General features: G+C 48.1%; 1 protein-coding gene across 1 annotated transcript in view; it reads left to right on the forward strand.

The window, feature by feature from the left end:
- Positions 1 to 21,081, forward strand: part of KIF13B (kinesin family member 13B) — a 156,290-nt gene that overhangs the window by 79,093 nt on the left and 56,116 nt on the right. Inside the window, 9 exon segments of the mRNA XM_049771160.1 lie at positions 2,294 to 2,428; positions 10,049 to 10,179; positions 12,072 to 12,158; positions 14,045 to 14,235; positions 15,762 to 15,972; positions 16,923 to 17,085; positions 17,611 to 17,757; positions 19,126 to 19,275; positions 19,496 to 19,624. Coding sequence (XP_049627117.1) covers positions 2,294 to 2,428; positions 10,049 to 10,179; positions 12,072 to 12,158; positions 14,045 to 14,235; positions 15,762 to 15,972; positions 16,923 to 17,085; positions 17,611 to 17,757; positions 19,126 to 19,275; positions 19,496 to 19,624 — 1,344 coding nt within the window.

Genomic DNA, 21,081 nt, shown 5'->3' on the forward strand with positions numbered 1-21,081 from the left:
CAACATCTAGGAATCAGTTTACAAAATTAAAAAGTATTGCAGAGGGGCCAGAGAGATAGGACAGTGGGTAGGGCACTTGTCTTGCTTGCAGCCATTCTAGGTTTGAGACCTGGTACCCCATATGGTCTCTCACGCACCACCAGGAATCACCCTTCAGTATAGATAGAGCCAGGAGTAAGTACTCAGCACTGCCGGGTGTGGCTCCTAAACAAAAATAGATATTGCATGATGAAATATATTTACTGATCTCACTTACTATTACTTCTGATATCAGGGGTTGATTAATTTTTCTGTCAAGTGTCAGAAAGTAAATATTACATCTTTGAGACCAAGGGGTTCAGCTCTGTGGCTCTGCCTCGGGCATAATTATGCTCCATAAAGTTTATCTACAAAAGATTTTATCTACAAAAATAAGTGGCAGCCTGGGGTTTTGACCAGGGGCATGATTTGACCACACCTGACCCATCTCAGCATTTGTATTTCACTTAGATGTGCAGCTCTTAGACCATGGGCAGCAGACAAAGAGGCACCTCGTTGGCGGGGCCACTCTTAAACGACTTGGGTGAAGGGGGTAGTCCTTCATCTATCCTAGCCTGATGCCTGATATGGGGCTGGAGCTTTCATGCTGGGTATTTTTTAAAAACAAAACAACAACAACAACAACTATGCATATCCTAATGGGATAAAAATGACAAAGTGACTTCTTTAAAAAAAGAAACAGTCTATCCTTAGAGATAGGACTCTGGGCTTGAATTCTTTGGTAAGTAAGAAATGCAGAGTTTAGTCTGGTTTAAGGCCCTTAGTCTGCCTTTGCCTAGTGCTTAGGCCTAGTCTGGCCAGTTCCCCCAGAAAGCCCAAGACCCTATAAACTCATTCGGTCTTGAAACTCAATGTGAAAGACCAAACGGTAGAAAAATATCCTGTGGTTTGCAGGTTACAGGGCACAGATGACCTCCCAGGATCCCAGCAGCAGGGTAATCGGGATCTGGAAGTCAGATTGGAAATGTTGAAGGTTTTTCGATTTGCAGGAGGCGGAGGAGGCAACTTTAAGTCAGATTTTTTGTTTGTTTGTTTTTGGGCCACACCCAGCAGTGCTTAGGGGTTAGTCCTGGTTCTGAGCTCAAAAATTGCTTCTGACAGGCTTGGGAGGCCCTCTGGGATGCCAGGGATAAAACTCAGGTTGGCCTTGTGCAAGGCAAATGCCCTATCACTGTGCTATCGCTCTGGCTCCTTTAAGTCAGTTTGAATCTCAGTAGTTTAGATGGTTCCCTGAATGTGAACTGGAAAGGGACACAGCTAGACCTGTGCCATAACTTCACAGAGACACAGCTGCTGAGCCCCAGGACAGGTGTGAGAGAAGAGTGCCTGGTACTTGAGGGCCTGAGGGGTTTCAGTCTGGGGAGGGGGGGGCTTCAGCATAGATCCAAGAGTGGGTGGTCAGGATGGCAGAAGAGAGAGGAAGCCACTGCTAACAGGACTTGGATACAGGGCGGCGGAGAACACATGGAGAGTGTGTTCTTTAGATTAATTAACTAAAACACATGCACATTTGCTCACATGTAAGAGTCAGTAAAAGGGATGGATTCACCATGTTGGTTATTTTCAAGAATATATGATACTTGGTTGTGTTTCGAGTGGTTCCATTTAAAAATAATTTTTTAAATAATTACTTTATGTAAACAGCATGTTTACAAGGTTGTAATAATACAATTGTGTTTCTGTTCACCGTTACAAAATTGTTCTTGACTGGGGCTGGAGGCTATAGCACAGTACAGAGGACGTTTGCCTTGCAAGCGGCCAACCCGGGTTCAATACCTGACATTCTATAGGGTACCCTGAGCCTACGAGGAGTGATTTCTGAGTGTAGAGCTAAGAGTAACCCCTGAACACTGCCAGGGGTTACTTATGGGTAGCTCCCCATAAGACAAACAAAAAAATCCACAGAGTTGTTTATGATTGAATAAACACCTGGCAGTTGCTTGGGAGCTGCTCCTGGCTCCGTGTTCAGGGGACTCTCTTCTGGTGCACGGGGGACCTTGTGGTTTTGGGGATCAAACCAGGCGTCCTGCATGCAGAATATGTACTTGCCTATTGCACTGTCTTCCTCCCAAAGAGAAGTTGGAATTAGTCAAACAAAATAGCATTAAGTTATTTGCAAGAGAAAACTTTAACGGTTTATCATGCTGTATCCTAAGAGCCCTGACTTGAAGGAGAGCCGTTATTAACAATGGCTCTAACTTCATTCCCAAGCCTCAGTAACTGGGACACGTGTTTCTCTCCGGGTTGGTTCCAGGAGCGGCAGAAGCAGCTGGAGAGCCTCGGCATTTCCCTTCAGTCCTCCGGGATCAAAGTGGGCGATGACAAGTGCTTCCTGGTCAACCTGAATGCTGACCCTGCCCTCAACGAGCTCCTGGTCTACTACTTAAAGGTGACTTCCTGCTCTGCTGCCTGGTTCTGCCTGATCCTGCAGCTTGAAAATTCTCTTACCAGGCTTCCTTAAAAGACTAATTGGCAAGTGGCTTCAGTTGGAGGAAACTGGAGCATAGAACGTTCTAGGGTTTCTGGGGTCAGTTCCCTGTAGAGTCTTTGTGGCATTTCCCTTCAGTCCTCCGGGATCAAAGTGGGCGATGACAAGTGCTTCCTGGTCAACCTGAATGCTGACCCTGCCCTCAACGAGCTCCTGGTCTACTACTTAAAGGTGACTTCCTGCTCTGCTGCCTGGTTCTGCCTGATCCTGCAGCTTGAAAATTCTCTTACCAGGCTTCCTTAAAAGACTAATTGGCAAGTGGCTTCAGTTGGAGGAAACTGGAGCATAGAACGTTCTAGGGTTTCTGGGGTCAGTTCCCTGTAGAGTCTTTGTGGGTACACAACAGGTGGTGTCGGGGGAACATGAGGTGCCAAGGAGAGGCCCAGACTCTGTAGTGGAAACACACATCATTCAACCCTTTGAGTCCGAGAAGGAGAGAATCCTTTTTAAAACTATGGTGGCACCTTTTTAAAGCTGTGGGCAGTGCTAGAGAGTAGGGGCTCACAGCCACACTTGGTGATATTTGGGGGAGCAATTTGGTGCTTGGCTTAAACTCAGAATCTCACAAATGCGAATCTCACAAATGCAGAGCCTGTGCTCAACCCTCTGAGCAGTTCTCTGCTTCCCCAGGTAGTATGAGTGTTGTTTCTCTATCAAGTAAAATTTCTTTTTTAAAAAGTAATGTTTATATTTTTTTCTTTCTGGCAAAGCATGAAGCCAGTCAACCATGGTTTAATATGATTCTTAGCAAAAATCAAGTAGATAAATTCCTATTGCTATGTGTATGTAAAATACTTTTTTCTGGGGCCGGGCGGTGGCGCTAGAGGTAAGATACCTGCCTTGCCTGCGCTAGCCTTGGACGAACCGAGATTCGATCCCCCGGCGTCCCATATGGTCCCCCAAGCCAGGAGCAACTTCTGAGTGATTAGCCAGGAGTAACCCCTGAGCGTTACTGGGTGTGGCCCAAAAACCAAAACCAACCAAACAAACAACAACAAAAAAAACCCCAACACTTTTTTCTTAGTAGTTTGTTAACCCACAAGAGGAACCATGTAAAAAAAAAAGTTAATGTTTTTCTGGTCTTCTTGATAGGAAATTCGTGTTTCCTGTAATTCTTAGGAAAATTAGAAATTGGAGTTTACTGGCTTCTGTAAAAGGGCAGAGAGCAATCTCAGAGATCAAGGTCATGAATGCAGAGCAGGACAGTAGCACACACTGGTTCAGAGAGAGAGCTGGGACCAGAGAGAGACCAGGAAAACGAGATATTTACAGTACTTGCATGATCCTGAGACCATCAAATTAGGAGGCTGCACTCTGCAAAACAGCACTGGTCACACTCAGAGCACAGATAGCTTATATGATGAATTATATGACTTGAACATGCAGCTATTAGAGATTAGGAGGAAATTACACATACCCCCTAATCTAGGAACTGTCTGGGTTTACCAGGGTGACTTGGAATGTCAGAGTAAGGTTAGGGGAGGTCAGGAACAGCTGGAAGGCAGGAGGCACGTAGGTTTCACTTCTTAAAGACATTTATGAGTCATGGCACGGTGCCCAGGTTTCAGCAGGAGGCCCAGAATATCTGTTCTGTGCTAGTGGGGTCAGGCCTCCTTGTCCACAGAATTCTACACCTTGTTCTTGTTATGTTGTGACTTGTCCTGCCATGCCACACCCCTAAGGTGCCTTGCAGGTGCTGGGCAGTAGATTCCACCCCTAACTGGCAGCGGGAGAGACCTGTCCTGCCAAGTAGACAGTCCCTCTCAGCCCTGTTTCTGCCTGATCCACTCTTAGCCTCTGTCAATGGGAAATGTCTCTGTGGGCCTTCTTTGAGGCTCAGGTGTTTGTTTTGAGATAAGACCTAGACAAAAGCATTGCACACATAGGAGGGAACCCATTTACTACCGTGTCCCCAGGACGCTATCACTCTGCATGATCCTTTAGGTACAGTGATTGGCTTTTTCAGACCACCCTGGGAGTACTCCCCGCTAAGCCTGTGAGAACTGAGTGTGGGGGGACATTTGCAGTGCCAGGGGCCTGGGTCATCCACCTGTAAGTGGTGAACAGTTGTGCTTCTCTCTCTGGCCCTGTTTTATTATTTTATTTGAAAAAAAAGTTTTGTTTTTTTGTTTTTGTTTTTGGGTCACACCCGGCAGCGCTCAGGGGTTACTCCTGGCTCTAGGCTCAGAAATCGCCCTGGGCAGGCACAGGGGACCATATGGGATGCCGAGATTCGAACCACCTCCTTCTGCATGCAAGGCAAATGTCTTACTCCATGCTATCTCTCCAAGCCCCCTCCCCCCATTTTATTTATTTGAGATGGGAACACCTGGAAATGCTCAGGAGTTGCTCCTGGCTCTGCTCTCAGGAATTACTCTTTGCAGGGTCTGGGGTCCCTCTGTGATGCCAGGGATTTAATTTTGGTGGGCCATGTACAAGGCAAACTCCCTACCTGTTGTGCTATCACTTTGGCCTTGAACCCTGTATTTTTTTTGTTTGTTTTTGTTTTTTGGGCCACACTCGGTGAGGCTCAGGGGTTACTGAGCTATGCGATCAGAAGTCACATCCATACGGGATGCTGGGGGATCGAACTGTGGTCCATCCTAGGCTAGCACGTGCAAGGCAGATGCCTTATAGTTTGTGCCATCACTCTGGCCCCAACCCTGTATTATTTTTATGTGGGCCAAAAGCAGTTTCCTTCTTGCTTTTTCAAATGGAGCTTTCCAAATGGACTTGGCCCATAACTCTTTTGTTCAAAAATATACATATATATTTAGATAAATATATTTAGATATATTTATACTAAAATATATATACATATAAAATATAAATATATAGCTCAGGATATAAGGCATTTGCCTTGCTGCAGCCAACAAGAGTTTTATCCCCAGCATCTCATATAGTCCCCTGAGCCTGCCACGAGTGATTTCTGAGCACAGAGCCAGGAATAAACCCTGAGCACACTGGGTGTGGTCCCAAAACAAACAAAAAACATATATAGATGTATAAATAGAAAAATAAAACACTCATTTCCCTCCTACAAAATGCCACTCTCCCTCACCCCAGTTTTACTGTAAGCTACCCCCTCTCCAATTTGTTGTCAGCTTCATCCTACATCTTGCTAGTAGCATTCTGTGCTGGAATACAGCAGTCTACATTATTCCTGGGCTTGAGGGAGATCTTTAGGATTTGAGTAGGGCTTTAAAGACTTGCCCTTTTCATTGCCTAGAACTGTGAATTCTTCCTCTTTCTTTTGTGAGGAACTTCACTGTGGAACTCGCAAACACATACACCCACGGGGTGGTGGGTTGGAGGGAAACAAACCCGATTCAGCTCTGATCCCTAACCAGGAAACACACAGAGAGGCTGTGTGGAGATGTGTGGGGAGTCATCCAAATGTTTCTGCTGATACTGCATGGAGGTGTTGGGGTCTGGGCCAGACCTCATGGTCCCCACAGTGAGCCATGTTGTTGGTGCTGCCCAAGGGGTGTTGATAACAGAGCACATTCAGACGCTGCCGCAGTCTACAAACAGGAACCTTGCTTCAGCACAGCAGTCCCAGAGCGTGGGATGGAAGAATCTAGGGGTCAGGCATTTTTTCTTTTCTTTGCCTTTGCGTTCCTCTGGCTGACTGGCTCCACAGCACCAGTGGCTTTAGGCCCTCCTGTGAAGTATTTGAACCTTCTAGTTTCAAGCCATGTGACTGCCTTCCAGAACACTCCATCTGTGCATCGACTCAACTGACTGAGACATGCCAAGAGGAGGCTGTAAGGCGTTGGCTTGTTTGCTTCTGCACGTAGACAGCCCGTGCTGGCATGGCCTTGTGCAGAGACCCCCATGTCTACATACTTTGTTTAGCAGGAAAGGTGGGTGCCATGCAAGAGGGCCTTGGTGCCCAGTCAGGAGCACTGAGAGGGAGAGTGGACGGATGCAGATAGTGAAACTGGCTGTGCTGGGATAGGGTACGGCAGTGTCCCCACAGAGTGACCTAAGGAAGTACTTTGCTGACAGGCGCTCTCTCCCTCAAGCTGCAGCATTCAGAGCTGAGACCAGGCAGAGGAGGGAAAGAAGGAAACATCAGGCTGCTAGACCTGAGGTAACTGTGGAGAAGGCAGGTGCTGTTCTCAGGGGCTTCACACAAATCTTTCATGGCACCATTCTTCATGTTTAAGGTTCCAGCCTCTTCACTAAACAGTCTTCATTTCCCTGAAGAAAAAAAAAAAAAACTCACGTTTTTGACTAGGTCTTTAATTTTTGCTGTTGTTGTTGGTTGGCCCTGCCAGTGATGGAAGCCAAAAGACCTTGCATGTGCCGAGCAAGTACCACTGGAACATATCCTAGCCCAGAGTACTTGGCATAATGATGGATCTTGTTTACTTCTTTTTTGTTTGGGGGCCACACCTTGGAGATGCTCACAGATGACTCCTGGCTCTGTGCTCAGGATTCACACCTGATGGGGTTCAGGGGACCATATGGGATGTCGAAGGTTGAACCTGGGTGAACTATGTGCAAAGCAAGCATCCTCCCCACTGTGCTATCTCTTTGGTCTTTTAATATTGTTCTCAAAGGCCACAGAATATCCCCTCCACAACATCCTCTTGCTGATGGCCCTTATAAACTTGTCCACTCCTTTGTACTCCACACACTAGATCAAAGCTAGATCAACATGTGCTGCTGGGAGGGAGGAAGCCTTTATCCTTGTGCAAGGCAAGATTTAAAAAGTATAGGCAGGGCTGGAGCGGTGGCACTAGAGGTAAGGCGTCTGCCTTGCAAGCACTAGTCTAGGATGGACCACAGTTTGATCCTGGGCATCCCATATGGTCCCCTGAGCCAGGAGCAATTCCTGAGTGCATAGCCAGGAGTAACCCCCGAGTATCAATGGGTGTGACCCCAAAACAAAAACATAAAACGTATAGGCGCCCCCTTCTTATAAAAGCATCAAGCCAGGGTGCTTCTTCTCTGATCCTGTCTGGCTTTGTGAGGAGAGTGGCCCAGTTCACTCTGCTGTAGGGACAGGGCTGCTCAGACAGGGAGGCACACAAAGGGAGTTTAAGCTCTGGGTTTTTTAGTTTTTCTTTTGTTTTTGTTTGTTTGTTTGTTTGTTTTTGGGGCCACACCCGTTTGATGCTCAGGGGTTACTCCTGGCTAAGTGCTCAGAAATTGCCCCTGGCTTGGGGGGACCATATGGAAAGCCAGGGTATTGTACCGAGGTTCTTCCTTGGCTAGTGCTTGCTAGCCCTTAACTCTAGTGCCACCTCTCTGGCCCCAGTTTTTCTTTCTTTCTTTTTTTTTTTTTGGTTTTTGGGCCACACCCGGTGACGCTCAGGGGTTACTCCTGGCTATGCGCTCAGAAGTCGCTCCTGGCTTGGGGGACCATATGGGACACCGGGGGATCGAACCGAGGTCCATCCAAGGCTAGCGCAGGCAAGGCAGGCACCTTACCTCTAGTGCCACCGCCCGGCCCCCCAGTTTTTCTTTTTAAATTACTTTATTTAAACATAGTTACAAGGTTGCTTTTCTTTTCCCCACAGTAATTTATGATTGAGTTTCAGTCATTTAGTATCCAACACCCTTCACCGGGCACATTTCCGTCCATTTAGGAGTCCAAAAACACAATGCAGAAAAGCCCTCTGCACTACTATGTTCATTGTAGTTCTGTTCACAATAGTCATAATCCGAAAACAACCCAAGTCCCCGAGCACAGAGGAGTGGATAAAGAAACTGTGATAAATAAACTACACTATGGAATACTATGCAGTCAATAGGGAAAACGAAGTCATGAAATTTGCCTAAACATAGATGGACATGTAGAGAGTGTTATGCTGAGTGAAATGAGTCAGAGGGGAGAGGGCTAGGCATAGAATGTTCATACTCATTTGGGGTATATAAATAAAAAATTCTGTGTCCATTTGCTGCTTGCTAAGCAGGAGAGGCTTGTGGTCCCTGAGAAAATTGAGTTCTCTGGACTAAGGGAGGGAGCTGTGTTTCTCACACCTTCCACTGGGCTTAGAGACATTCCATGAAATGCTTGAAAGTCCTTTGGATACTACAAATTTATTGACTTGTTTTTGAGAGAGAAAGATTGAGAGAGTGGGAGAGAGGGAGGGGGAGAGAGAGGGAGAGAGAGAGAGAGAGAGAGAGAGAGAGAGAGAGAGAGAGAGAGAGAGAGAGAGAGAGTTAGGGAAGGGGACACACCTGGTGGTTGCTCCCAGTTGTATTCTTGGGGAGGCCCCAGTTTCAGGGACCCTTGGGTCCAAAGCATGATCTGTGCTCTCTCCTGGCCCTGTCAAGAATATTTTCTTTTTGTAGTTGGGCATCCTGATTACAATCAAGAATTGAGGAGCAAATTTAAGGAGCTGGCTTTGACCTTGGTGCTGTTAATTAGTGCTTCATTGATACTCAGCTTAGGCTGAGGGGAGGGGGTTGTCTAAGATATTTGGAATAGAGCTGGAGGCATAGCACAGTGGGTAGGCATTTGCCTTGCACACGGCCAACCTGGGTTCCATCCCAGGCATCCCATAGGGTCCCCGAGTCTGCCAGGAATGATTTCTGAATGCAGAGTCAGGAGTGCTGCTGGGTGTGGCCCCCAAAACAAAACAATAAAATATTTGGAATGATGATGGCAATGGCATTCAAGAAAAAGAATGCAGCTTTAAGAATGAATATCATATGAGCACAATTGTAAAACTTAAGAGTTTTAATTTTGGGGCTGGAGAGATAGCACAGCAGCAGAGCGTTTGCTTCGCATGTAGCTGATCAGGACAGACGGTGGTTCGAATCCTGGATCTCATATGATCCCCTGAACATGCCAGAAGCGATTTCTGAGGGCAGAGCCAGGAGTAACCCCTGAGCACTGCTGGTTGTGACCCAAAAACCAAAACTAAACAAACAAAAAAAGAGATTTAGTTTTAACAGACATAACTCAACTTAGTGCAGTTTTCCATGTAAGAAAATAAAACTTGTAAATGTGTTTCAGAACATGTCAAAGATTCCCCCCTACTATATTTATTTGCTTTAAAAATATTTTCTGGGGCTGGAGAGATAGCATGGAAGTAAGGCATTTGCCTTGCATGCAGAAGGTCGGTGGTTTGAATCCTGGCATCCTCTATTGTCCCCTGAGCCTGCCAGGAATGATTTCTGAGCATAGAACCAGGAGTAACCCCTGAACATTGCTGGGTGTGACCCAAAAACCTATATATATATATATATATACCTCTAGTACCCTGTACGGTCCCCAAACCCCCTGCAGCACCCTGTACGGTCCCCAAACCCCCTGCAGTGATCCCTGAGTCCAGAGCACCCTGTACGGTCCCCAAACCCCCTGCAGTGATCCCTGAGTCCAGAGCCAGCAGTAAGCCCTTAGCCTGCAGGGTGTGGCCTGCAAAACAAAAACAAAAACAAAACAAACTCTAAAATCATTTAGTTAAAGCAATAGCTTAACATAAGAGGATTGAAGAGACCACATCTTTCCTGTGCCCCTGGCAGAGTCTAGTGCTAATCAGTCACTTTGATTTTCCATAGGAACATACACTAATTGGGTCTGCGAATTCCCAAGACATCCAGCTGTGTGGAATGGGGATCTTGCCCGAGCACTGCATCATAGACATCACGCCTGAGGGCCAGGTCATGCTGACTCCCCAAAAGAACACCAGGTACTGTACTTCCTTAGGGGAAAGAGCATGCAGGGAAGCTGGCTTTTGGCTGCTTTTAAGTTCAGTCACTAATATTCCAGGTGGTTACCAAGCTCTTTACATGGTCTGTTGGTCATTGTTGTTTTGGGGTCACATCCAGTGGTGCTTAATCATGAGAACTTGCTCCTGGCAGTGCTCAGGGATCTTGAGCCCAGGTCTTTTGGTCTGAAGCACACACTGCAGCCTATTGAACCACTTCCCTAGACCATCTCAGCTTTGTAATATCCTAGAGCCCTACGTGCCTGCTGCCAATGCTTCCTGTTTGCCCTCCCCAGCCTTGATTGGCCTAGTCCCTCCCCCACTTTTTCCTGGCCTGCCAGTCCACTGGCTGTGCATAGAGGCTTTTCTTTTCTTCCTCTATCTTTTGCTCTCATCTGCCATCTTTGGGACCAGCCAAAGCCAACTCCTGCTTGACCTTCCAGGATCTCTTCTGAGGAGTCCCTGTTACCCCTATTTTCTGTGCTCCTGAGGTTCTCAGGCTCCCCTTCACATTGGTTCCTGTGGGATGCCCCTTCCAGTACCCTAATGGACTGTGAGTTCCCTGAGCAAATCCTCTTCCAGACACACACGCAGGTGCCTAAGAACTAAGAGGAATGAGCAGGTGAGGAGACAACACTATAAGAGGAAGGTTTGTTGGACTCTCATCCCACCTCAAGTGGGCACTGAGCCTGACTGCCCTAAGAATGGTTAATTGACCTAACATTGATCCTCTCAAGGATGACACATTTTATAGTGGCACTGATTTTATCCATAAACTCTTTAACTGTCGAGTAACAGTCCTGCTCACAGGGAAGGTCAGGAGTCTTTGGTCCTGCCAGGTGTGACCCAAAAACAAAAAATAAAAAATTGTTGATGAGTTTCTGTCATGCAATGTTTTCTACATCCAACCCTTCAATGGTGTGTGTTTTCCACCACCAGTTTCTTCAGTTCCCTCCTGTCATCCACCCCCTCATCCCAGTATGCACAGTAAGCATATTTTGTAATTTCACTTTTCCTAATAGCTGTGTTAATGGACTCATTTTTGTTTGTTTGCTTTTTGGGCCACACTCAGTGGCACTCAGGGATTACTTCTTGCTCTGAGCTCAAAAATTACTCCTGGCAGGCTCAGGGAAATAAATGGGATGTCAGGGATCGAACCCAGGTGGTGCAAAGCAAATGCCCTCCCCGCTGTGCTATGGTTCCAGCCCCTGATGTGCTCTTTTTTTTTGGCGGGGGGGGGGGGGGGGGAAGGGCACACCCGGCAGCACTCAAGGGTCACTCCTGGCTCTGAGCTCAGAATTTGCTCCTGTCAGGCTCAGGGACCATATGGGATATTGGGGATAGAACCTGGGTCTGTCTCAAGTTGGCAGTGTGCAAGGCAAATGCCCTCCTGCTGTGTTATTGCTCCAGCCCCTGATGGACTTTTTTGTTTGTTTTTGTTTTTTGTTTGGGGGGGTCACACCCAGCAGCACTCAAGGGTTACTCCTGGCTCCATGCTCAGAAAACAGCCTCTGGCAGGCACAAGGGACCATATGAGATGCCGGGATTCGAACCACCGTCCTTCTGTATGAAAGGCAAACACCTTACCTCCATACTATCTCTCCGGCCCCTGATAGGCTCTTTTATCCATATAAAAAAATGCTTAAAGTTTGCAGTGGGTCTAGGTGCAGTTTAAATTCTCTCCAATGCTTTTTTCCCTCCATATACACCACAAGCTTCGACCTTTGCAGAGGGACAGAGAATCAATTGTCTTACATGAGTCAGGAAAGGCATAGACTCCACAGATGTCTCCATCAGAGAGGCAGTCCCACATATGTCCCCCCATAATGGGGAGACTCAGCCACCCTCAGAGCAGTGCCCCCTTGTGCTTGCAGGACCTTCGTGAATGGCTCTTCCGTGTCCAGTGCTGTCCAGCTGCACCATGGCGACAGGATATTGTGGGGGAACAACCACTTCTTTAGGTATGAGAGGGTTACCTGGGAGAGGCTGACGGACTGGGAAGCATCGACATTAGAGGAGACTTGCTGGCAATGAAGCCTTGTCCCAGGACACAGGCATTTCTTCACTCGATGTGTGTGTCTGTGTCTGTGTCTGTGTCTGTATGTCTGCATGTGTCTGTGTATATACATGTGTTTCTGTATGTCTGCATGTGGGTGTTTAACTCTGCATTATTTTCCAGTGTGTGATTCAAGCTCAGGGACAGAGATATGCAACATGGAGGGAAAAGTACTGGGTTTCCTTGCTAATTTCCCCTTTGAATTTCCCAGTGAAAGGTGATTCTTTTTTTTTGTTTTTGTTTTTGTTTTTGGGCCACACCCGGCAGTGCTCAGGGGTTACTCCTGGCTGTCTGCTCAGAAATAGCTCCTGGCAGGCACGGGGGACCATATGGGACATAGGGATTCGAACCAACCACCTTTGGTTCTGGATCGGCTGCTTGCAAGGCAAACGCCACTGTGCTCTCTCCGGGCCCGAAAGGTGATTCTTATGTGGTAGAAGTCACACTTTTTTTCTAACGTGCTACATTTTTTTAACTTAGTTTTTATGAAAACTTTTATGCTTGAAACATAGAATGAACTTTTTATTTTGTTTAGGAATGCTTTGGCTGCAGGTAACAGTGCAATTGACTGGCCTGGGTTTGAGAGTTGATTCCTGATGGGCTCAGGCTTCTTGCTGAGGAGACAGGAAGTCTGAAGGGAGATGGTGGCATCTTGGTCTTGGCTCTCCCATGCTCTGAGGAGTCGTGTGGGCCTATTTGACTGGGGAGGATGAGAAGGAAGGAGGAATGAAAGGAGGGATGGAAGGAGAGAGGGAGGGAGAGAGAGAGAGTTAGAGGGAGAGAGAGAAAGAACGAGAATGCTTGCAAGCTTGTGCTTATTCTCACAGCCAACTTTCCTCTCTGTGGGCCCCGGCCTCCATCTGTTCTCTCTCGTTCTCTGCCTAGAAGTCACCTCAGCCACAAGGAGGCCGGAGTGTTTGAGCAGGCACCGTGCTTCTTGTCCCTGCAGAGCTGGTGCTGTTCCCAGGAGGGCAGGCTAGCTGTAGTAGTCAGTCCGGTCCAGGTCTGTGCCCTTCCTGCCAGTTCGCTGTGCTTGCAAGAGCCTGGCACTGCTGCTTGGCTGGTTGATGTTTGAAGCCTTGAGGAGAGGAAGTGAAGGGGTGAGAGGTGCAGAGTGCTTGGCCTTTGTTTTATCCCTGGTTATTTTTCGTCTGTCCCGACTGAAGTTGTTGTAAGTTCCCACGCTTATCTCAGTGCCCTCCTTTGCATGGAGTGACTTCTCTTCCCTGCACTGACTTGTAGGGTGCTTGCTGAGTCACTCTTCGCTCCAAGCTACCTTAACCTGATTCCATCCACCCCAGCACCCCATTTTCTGCTTAGCCTTGGAATGATCTTGAATTGTGTCTTTCTGCTGTTGTGATTTTGGGTTTTGGGCCACACCTGGCGGCACTCGGGTTATTCCTGGTTCTGCACTCCATAATGTCTGGTGAGCTCTGGGGACCATATAGGATGCTGGGGATCGAACCCAGGTGGGCCATGTGTTTGGCAAGTGTGTTAGACCAACATCCGCTGTGTTATCACTCTGGCCCTCGTTCAGATGGCATCTTCTGACTGGGCCTGGCATGGTCTGAGGATCCAGCAGCCCCCCCTTTCATACAGTCACGTGGATGGTGTTCCTACATGTGCAGCATGTATTATACATTCCTCCTAGAGTTTCAGTCCCCCTCAAGACAGGAACCACCTTCCATATTCCTGACTTGCCAGGGTCCTCAGCCAGTGCCAGTGTGGAACAAGGAAGTACCTTGCTCGGAAAATAATGCTTTTTTTCTTGTTTTGTTTTCTCTTCCCAAGACTCAACCTGCCTAAAAAGAAAAAGAAGGTGGATGGTGAAGAGGAGAGCCATGATACCTCAGGGAAGAGTGATGCGAGCTCCGAACAGCTAGATGCGGATGGAGACTCCTCCAGCGAGGTGTCCAGCGAGGTCAACTTCAACTTTGAGTATGCACAAATGGAAGTGACCATGAAGGCACTGGGTCACAATGGTGAGCAGCCAGTGGGCCTTCGGTGGGGGTGTCGTGGCACGGAGGAGCCCTCAATCCAATGGGCCAGTGTTAAGAGGAATGATGGCAGCCTGTAGCAGGCCCGGTACCTTGACTCACAGTCTGGCAGACAGTCATTAGGGATGCTCAGGGCCAGGCCCACTGTACTTGAAGAAGGGAGGTCTCCACCTATTTACACTCCTGAATATTGTTTTTTGGAACACATATGGCAGTGTTCAGGGGTTATTCCTGGCTCTGCACTCAGAAATAATTCCTGGCAGGTTCAGGAAACCCTATGCAAGGCGAATGCCCTCCCCACTGTGCTGTCACTGCAGCCTCATTCTTGAATCTTTGATTCTATTATGACACTTGTCAACATTTCTGAGTTTTGATAATGTGTACCTGACTCTAAATTATGCTATGAATCTGTGTTTTCCCCAGATGCTTTGAAAATGGTCTGGAGTTGGGGCTGGTGAGATGGTACAGTGGGTAGGATGTATAGCATGCAACCGATCCAGGTTTGATCCCCAGGATCCCATATGTTCCCCCAAGCAACATCAGGAGGAATTCCTGAGTGCAGAGCCAGGAGTAACCCCTGAACAACCACCAGGTGTGGCCCCAAAATCAAACCAAAAACAATGGTATGTAGTATGCAATGACAACAATAGCTAGTGTTGATGAGCCTATACTCTTTGGTATGCTGATTATATATATATATCATATATATATGGTGTGTGTATACATACATACATACATATACATATATATATACATATACATAATATATATATATATATATATATATATATATATATATATATATATATATATATATATATATATATATATATATATATAGTTTTAATGCCTTATTTGCATTCTGTCCTCACAACAGCCCTGGCTGTTATTGAAAAATTTCTCCCTTCTTTTTTGCATTGATACAACACTTTGTCCAGACAGAATTTCTCAGGTTTGACACTGAGTTGCTACTGGCATATGAATGCCTGGATCAGTTGCCCTGCCTATTTGTAGAGCAGATCACAGAGCTGATTTTTCTGTCTGGAGGTCAGTAGAATATACTCAACATGGGGTTTAATTGGAAACTCAACGAGAAGTGAGGAGAGCTAATGTATTCCAGACAGGGCTAGAGCAATTGCTCAGTGGACTGTGCTCTGCATACAAAGAGGCCTTAATTGGACCCCAGTCCCAAATAGGGCCCCAAAATAAAAAAAAAAAAGAGGGGCCCAGAAAGATAGCACAGTGAGTAAGGCGAATTTCACCTTGCACATAACTGACTTGGGTTTGATCCTGACATCTTACAGGGTCCTCTGAGCCCACCAGGTGTGAGCCTGAGCACAGAGACAGGAGTAGTAACCCTCAAGTGCCTTTGGGTTGGCCCCAAAACAACAGCAACAACACAAACCAACTAAAAACAATGTTGCGGCATCAGAATGTGCTGTGGTAGTGTATGGGGGTGTCGAAGCACAGGGCCTGACTCCTGACTCACCCTGTGGATGGCCACATCCCAGACCCCATGCAGGCCCTGCTTAGCAGCCTGGAGCAGCAGCATGAGGAGGAGAAGCGCTCGGCCCTTGAGCGCCAGCGACTCATGTACGAGCAGGAGCTGGAGCAGCTGCGACGCCGACTGTCCCCAGAGAAGCCCAACTGCCGGGGCTCTGACCGCTTCTCCCTGCACTCACCCAGCGCCCAGCAGCGCCTGCGGCAGTGGGCTGAGGAGAGGTGGGTGCCTGCAAGGAAACTGAGGCCTGGCTGGGGATGGAAAGCCCAATAAACAGAGCCCATGGTAGGGAGGCACCAGACCCATGTCCTCTCTGAGCCTCCTCTTGCAAATGGGAGTGTTCTTGTTCAGACTGAGCTGTGGAGACCTGGCCACGATCGTGGAGGTTCCTTCTTTAGTCTATGGCATTAGCATTTGGGCAGACTGTCATATGGACAGGCTGGCATTGGGGTAGACTAGCAGTTGGACCGACTGGCATCTGGACAGACTGGCATTTGTACCTGGAAGCTGCCATTGCCCTAGAGATAGTGGGTAGGGGACTTGCCTTGTATGTGACCAACCCACAGTTCATCTCTAGCATTTCCTATGGTCATTGCTAGAACCAGCCCCTGAAAGCAGATCCTGGAGTAAGCCCTGAGCACAGCCAGGTGTGACTGAAACCTTCCAAATTTCCCCAACTTGGGGGGGGGGGGAATAAAATGAGTCATACTTGATTATTGTCTGTGCTTTGGGTTTTGGAGTATAGAAAAGATGATTTTAACTGAATGGCACAGAGAACGTGCTTTTCCGAAATTGATTGTAGGTTTGGACTCCTCAGCTAGCTCAGGGGTACCCAGCACAGGACTCTAGACTCTGGGCCTCGTCAGGTGTCTGTAGGCTAGTGTCCCAGCCAGGCCAAAGGTACATTTAGGCTATGCCGGCCTCCCCAATTCAAGCCTCTGCTTATCTGGATGAGATGATACTGTCTGGCTGGAGCCCTGCCCTCTTCTTGGCCAGCTCCCGAGTTACATATATCAGGGCTGGGAATGGGGCTGGGTGAGGGGGCAATGCCATCGATGCATGCCCAGGCCCATGTCATGCCTGGGTCCTAGTCAGCCTTGAATGGCACCGCGTTCTGATGTCACATGTGCTGCTTCATCCTGTTCCTTGTTTTTTATGATCGTGATTCTAGGGAAGCAACACTGGATAACAGCCTGATGAGGCTGCGGGAGCAGATCGTCAAGGCTAACCTGCTGGTGAGAGAGGCCAGCTACATTGCCGAGGAGCTGGACAAGCGCACAGAGTACAGAGTCACGCTGCAGATTCCTGCCTCCAGCCTCGACGCCAACCTGAAGGTGAGGAATGCTTTCCAGGCCAGCAGCAGATGCCTCGAGGACAGCTGCCCCACTCCTCTGCCTGCCCTAGGCCTGCCTGCCTTCTGCCCCACACCCCAGCATGCCTGCCTGCCCCCACGTCAGCCACCCTCTACCCTGTTTCCTGTGCTCCACCCCCTCTCACCAGCAATCTTTCCCTGCCTCTATCTGCCTCTGTGAAGAGCTGGCCTTGCTGTGTGTGTGTCTATGTGCAAGTATGTATGTGAGTGTGTCTGTGAGTGTATCTGTGTGTGCCTATGTGAGTTTGCCTGTGTGTGTCTGTGTGAGTGTGTTTGTCCATGTGTGCATGTCTGTGAGTGCCTGTTTTTGTGTGTGTCTGTTTGTGTCTAAGTGTGCGTGACTGTGTATCTCTCTGTATGTGAGTATCTGTGCCTCTGTGTGTCTAAGTGCATCGGTAAGTGTTTGTGAATGTTTCGTGGCCCTCTCGGGGCTGTGGCCACACTGACCACCCCTGTGCTTCTTGGGACTCTTCACCTGTCTATGCAGCGTGGCTCCCTCCTGAGTGAACCTGCCATCCAAGTGAGGAGAAAGGGGAAGGGGAAGCAGATCTGGTCCCTGGAGAAGCTGGACAACAGGCTTTTGGACATGCGGGACCTGTACCAGGAGTGGAAGGAGTGTGAGGAGGACTCCCCGGTGAGTGCTGAGCACCTGGCGAGCTGAGTAGAGCTAGCCAAATAGTGTCCCTGAGTTTGGCCCCTTGCTTAGTGCGACTACCCTAGTCTTCAGGGACTGCATGCATCTGCCACATGTCGCACCTACCAGTCCATGTCTTGCTGCCTCTCCCCTCTCAGCCTTTCTGCCTGTCCTCAGAACTGCTGAGTGTGGGGCAGGGTAGAGGACCTTGGGCCTCAGCCAGGCAGCATGAGGAGTGTTTCTGGAAGGACCTTGATTCTGAGGGAGGTGCCTAGCCCATGTTTTCTGCTAGGACCAGCAGGGTTGAAAGCTTGGTGGAGTGAAAGGACTAGAGATAGACAGGAAGCCTGGCACGGGCCCAGCTCCTCCCAGTCAGCATATTGCTTCTCTGTCCTTAAGTCAGGGCATGTAGGGAAGAAGTCGGAGCCACGGAACAGCGGGAAGGTATTTGCCTAGCACATGGACCAGTCTGGTTCCATTTCTGCCACCCGAGTGGTCCCCTGAGCCAGACAGGAGTGAGTCCTTAACACCACAGGGTATGACCAAAAAAAAAAAACATATAATAAAAGATGGGGCTGGAATGACAGCACAGCAGGAGGCATTTGCATTGAACATAGCACAATCCCCATCATCCCATAGGGTCCCTTGAGCCTGCCAGGAGTGATTCCTGAGTGCAGAGCCAGGAGTAACCCCTGAGCACCTCCAGTGTTGCCCAAACCCCCACAATAAACAAACAAATAAATAAAAAGACATCCTGGCAAAGACTAAGAAATGACTCAAGAAGGGAGTACTATGGGGCCAGAGAGATAGCATAGCAGTAAAGCGTTTGCATTGCAAACAGCCAATCCAGGACAGATGGTCATTCAAATTCCGGCACCTCATATGGTCCCCTGAACCTGCCAGGAACAATTTCTGAGTACAGAGCCAAGAGTAACCCATGAGCGCCACTGGGTGTGACCCAAAAACAAAAAACAAAAAACAAACAAAAAAAAGGAAGTACTGGGGCTGGAGAGATAGCACAGCGGTAGGGTGTTTGCCTTACATGTAGCAGATTTGAACAGACAGTGGTTCGAATCCTGGCATCCCATATGGTCCCCCGTGCCTGCAAGGAGTGACTTCTGAGTGCAGACCCAGGAGTTACCCCTGAGCGCCACTGGGTATGACCCAAAAAACAAAAGAAAAAAGAAAAAAAAGAAGGGAGTACTGTTGGATTGTTCTCCTGAGGAAGAATGCTGGGAGGGGTTGAGAAGAGGGATATGCTGCTCCAGATAAACTTTCCAGAGAACATGGCTAGGCTTCTGACACACTATCTGGCTTGACCCGGTCTGGTCTGTGTGACTCCAAGGCGTTCATTTTGTCTCTCCCCAGGTCACCCGGTCGTACTTCAAACGTGCCGACCCATTCTACGATGAGCAGGAGAACCATAGTCTCATTGGCGTGGCCAATGTCTTTCTCGAGTCTCTTTTCTATGATGTGAAGCTCCAGTATGCGGTGCCCATCATCAACCAGAAGGGAGAGGTTGGTCCCCCTGGGTCCTGAGGTCCTATAGTCCTGATCCAGCACTGCCCCCCTACTAGTGACTACAGGGACACGTAACCTGAATTAACCCCCCCTAAAGCTAAGGGGAAGGGTCTTGGCACTCCCACACTCCCACACACACCAGTCCCTTGACTTCCAATGGGACCCCATGGAAGGAAGGGTCTCTTTGACAAAGGCTCTGTCCCCTCCTGTTCTGCAGGTGGCCGGGCGGCTGCATGTAGAAGTGATGAGGATCAGCGGTGACATCGGGGACAGAATTGCTGGCGGGGACGATATCGGGGAACTGAGCTATGACAAGGAGGCCCAGGAGAACCGGCTTGTGTGCATGGTATGGCCATCATGCCCGTGTTGAACAGGGTGACTGATTCCTCATGTGCAGTCTATAAAATCACCCACACACTGTGAGCTGGGTGAAGCATAGTCACCACACAAAATAATCCAAACCAGGCTGAGGGTGAAACACAAGTCTGGCAATTTTCTACCTCATATCAAGAGTGAGCTGCAAAAAAAAAAAAAAATAATAATAATAATAATAAGAGTGAGGTATCTGCCAGAATAGTCATTTTTATTGAATACAAAGACCACCCTCAGGTATACATGTAAGACAATCTCTATTTTGGGATAACACCACACTATAAACAAACAGATACAAAGGATCCAGAGATGATCATTTTTGGGTAAAATAAGGTGTAATCTAACACTTGTCCTTCCTCACTGTGAAAGCATCTGTCTCCAGACCAACCTTAGTCTTGAGGATTCTTTTTTTTTTTTTTTGGCAGTGCTTAGGAGTTACTCCTAAGAATAAAATACAAAAAAAAAAAAAGAAGTTACTCCTGGCTCTGTGCTCAGAAATAGGTCCTCACAGGCTCGAGGACCATATGGGATGCCGAGAATTGAACCGGGGTTCATCCCAGGTTGGCTGCATGCAAGGCAAATGCCCTACCATGGTGCTATCACTCTGGCCCCTTGAGGATCCCTTTTATTCTGCCTGGGCCTCTGACTTAGGGGCAGCCCCTTCCCCTCTCTTGCCCAGAGAGTGCAGCCACGTCTCCTCTCCCAAAGGTGGTCAGCTCCAAGATGGTTGGAATCTTCAAGTGTCTACATGTTTTTCTGGGGCCTGGCTCTCGGCTCTTGGCTCTCGGCAAAGACTCAGCCAGCCTAGGGCCTTGCATAGGGTGACATGGGTTTTAATCTGGCATTCCATATGGTCCCTGAGCATTTCCAGGAGTTATTTCTGAGTGTAGAGCCAGAAGAAAGCCCTGAACATCACTGGGTATGGTCCAGAAACAAAAATAAAAGAATTATGGGGCCGGAGAGATAGCATGGAGGTAAGGCGTTTGCGTTTCATGCAGAAGGTCATCGGTTTGAATCCCGGCACCCATATGGTCCCCCGAGCCTGGCAGGAGTGATTTCTGAGCATAGAGCCAGGAGTAACCCCTGAGTGCTGCCGGGTGTGACCCAAAAACCAAAAAAAAAAAGAAAAAAATTAAAAAAAAATAAAGAATTAGTGCTCCCTCATGGACCATATGGGAAATGGTAGAATATCAAATATAAATTTGGAGAGCCAGAGAGATAGTACAGTGAGCAGGGCGCTTGCCTTGTACATGGTAAACCTAGGTTTGATCCCTGGAATCATATATGGTGTTCCAAGCTTCTCCAAGAGTGAGCCCTGAGCATAGAGCCAGGAGGAAGCCCTGAGTATACTGCCAGTGTGTCCCTGCCCCCCATAAAAAGAATATTTTGAATTGGAAAGGCCAAGTAAATGCATGTTCTCTGCCCATTTTC

Source organism: Suncus etruscus, chromosome 4 (assembly GCF_024139225.1).
Source record: "Suncus etruscus isolate mSunEtr1 chromosome 4, mSunEtr1.pri.cur, whole genome shotgun sequence".
NCBI lineage: Eukaryota > Metazoa > Chordata > Mammalia > Eulipotyphla > Soricidae > Suncus > Suncus etruscus.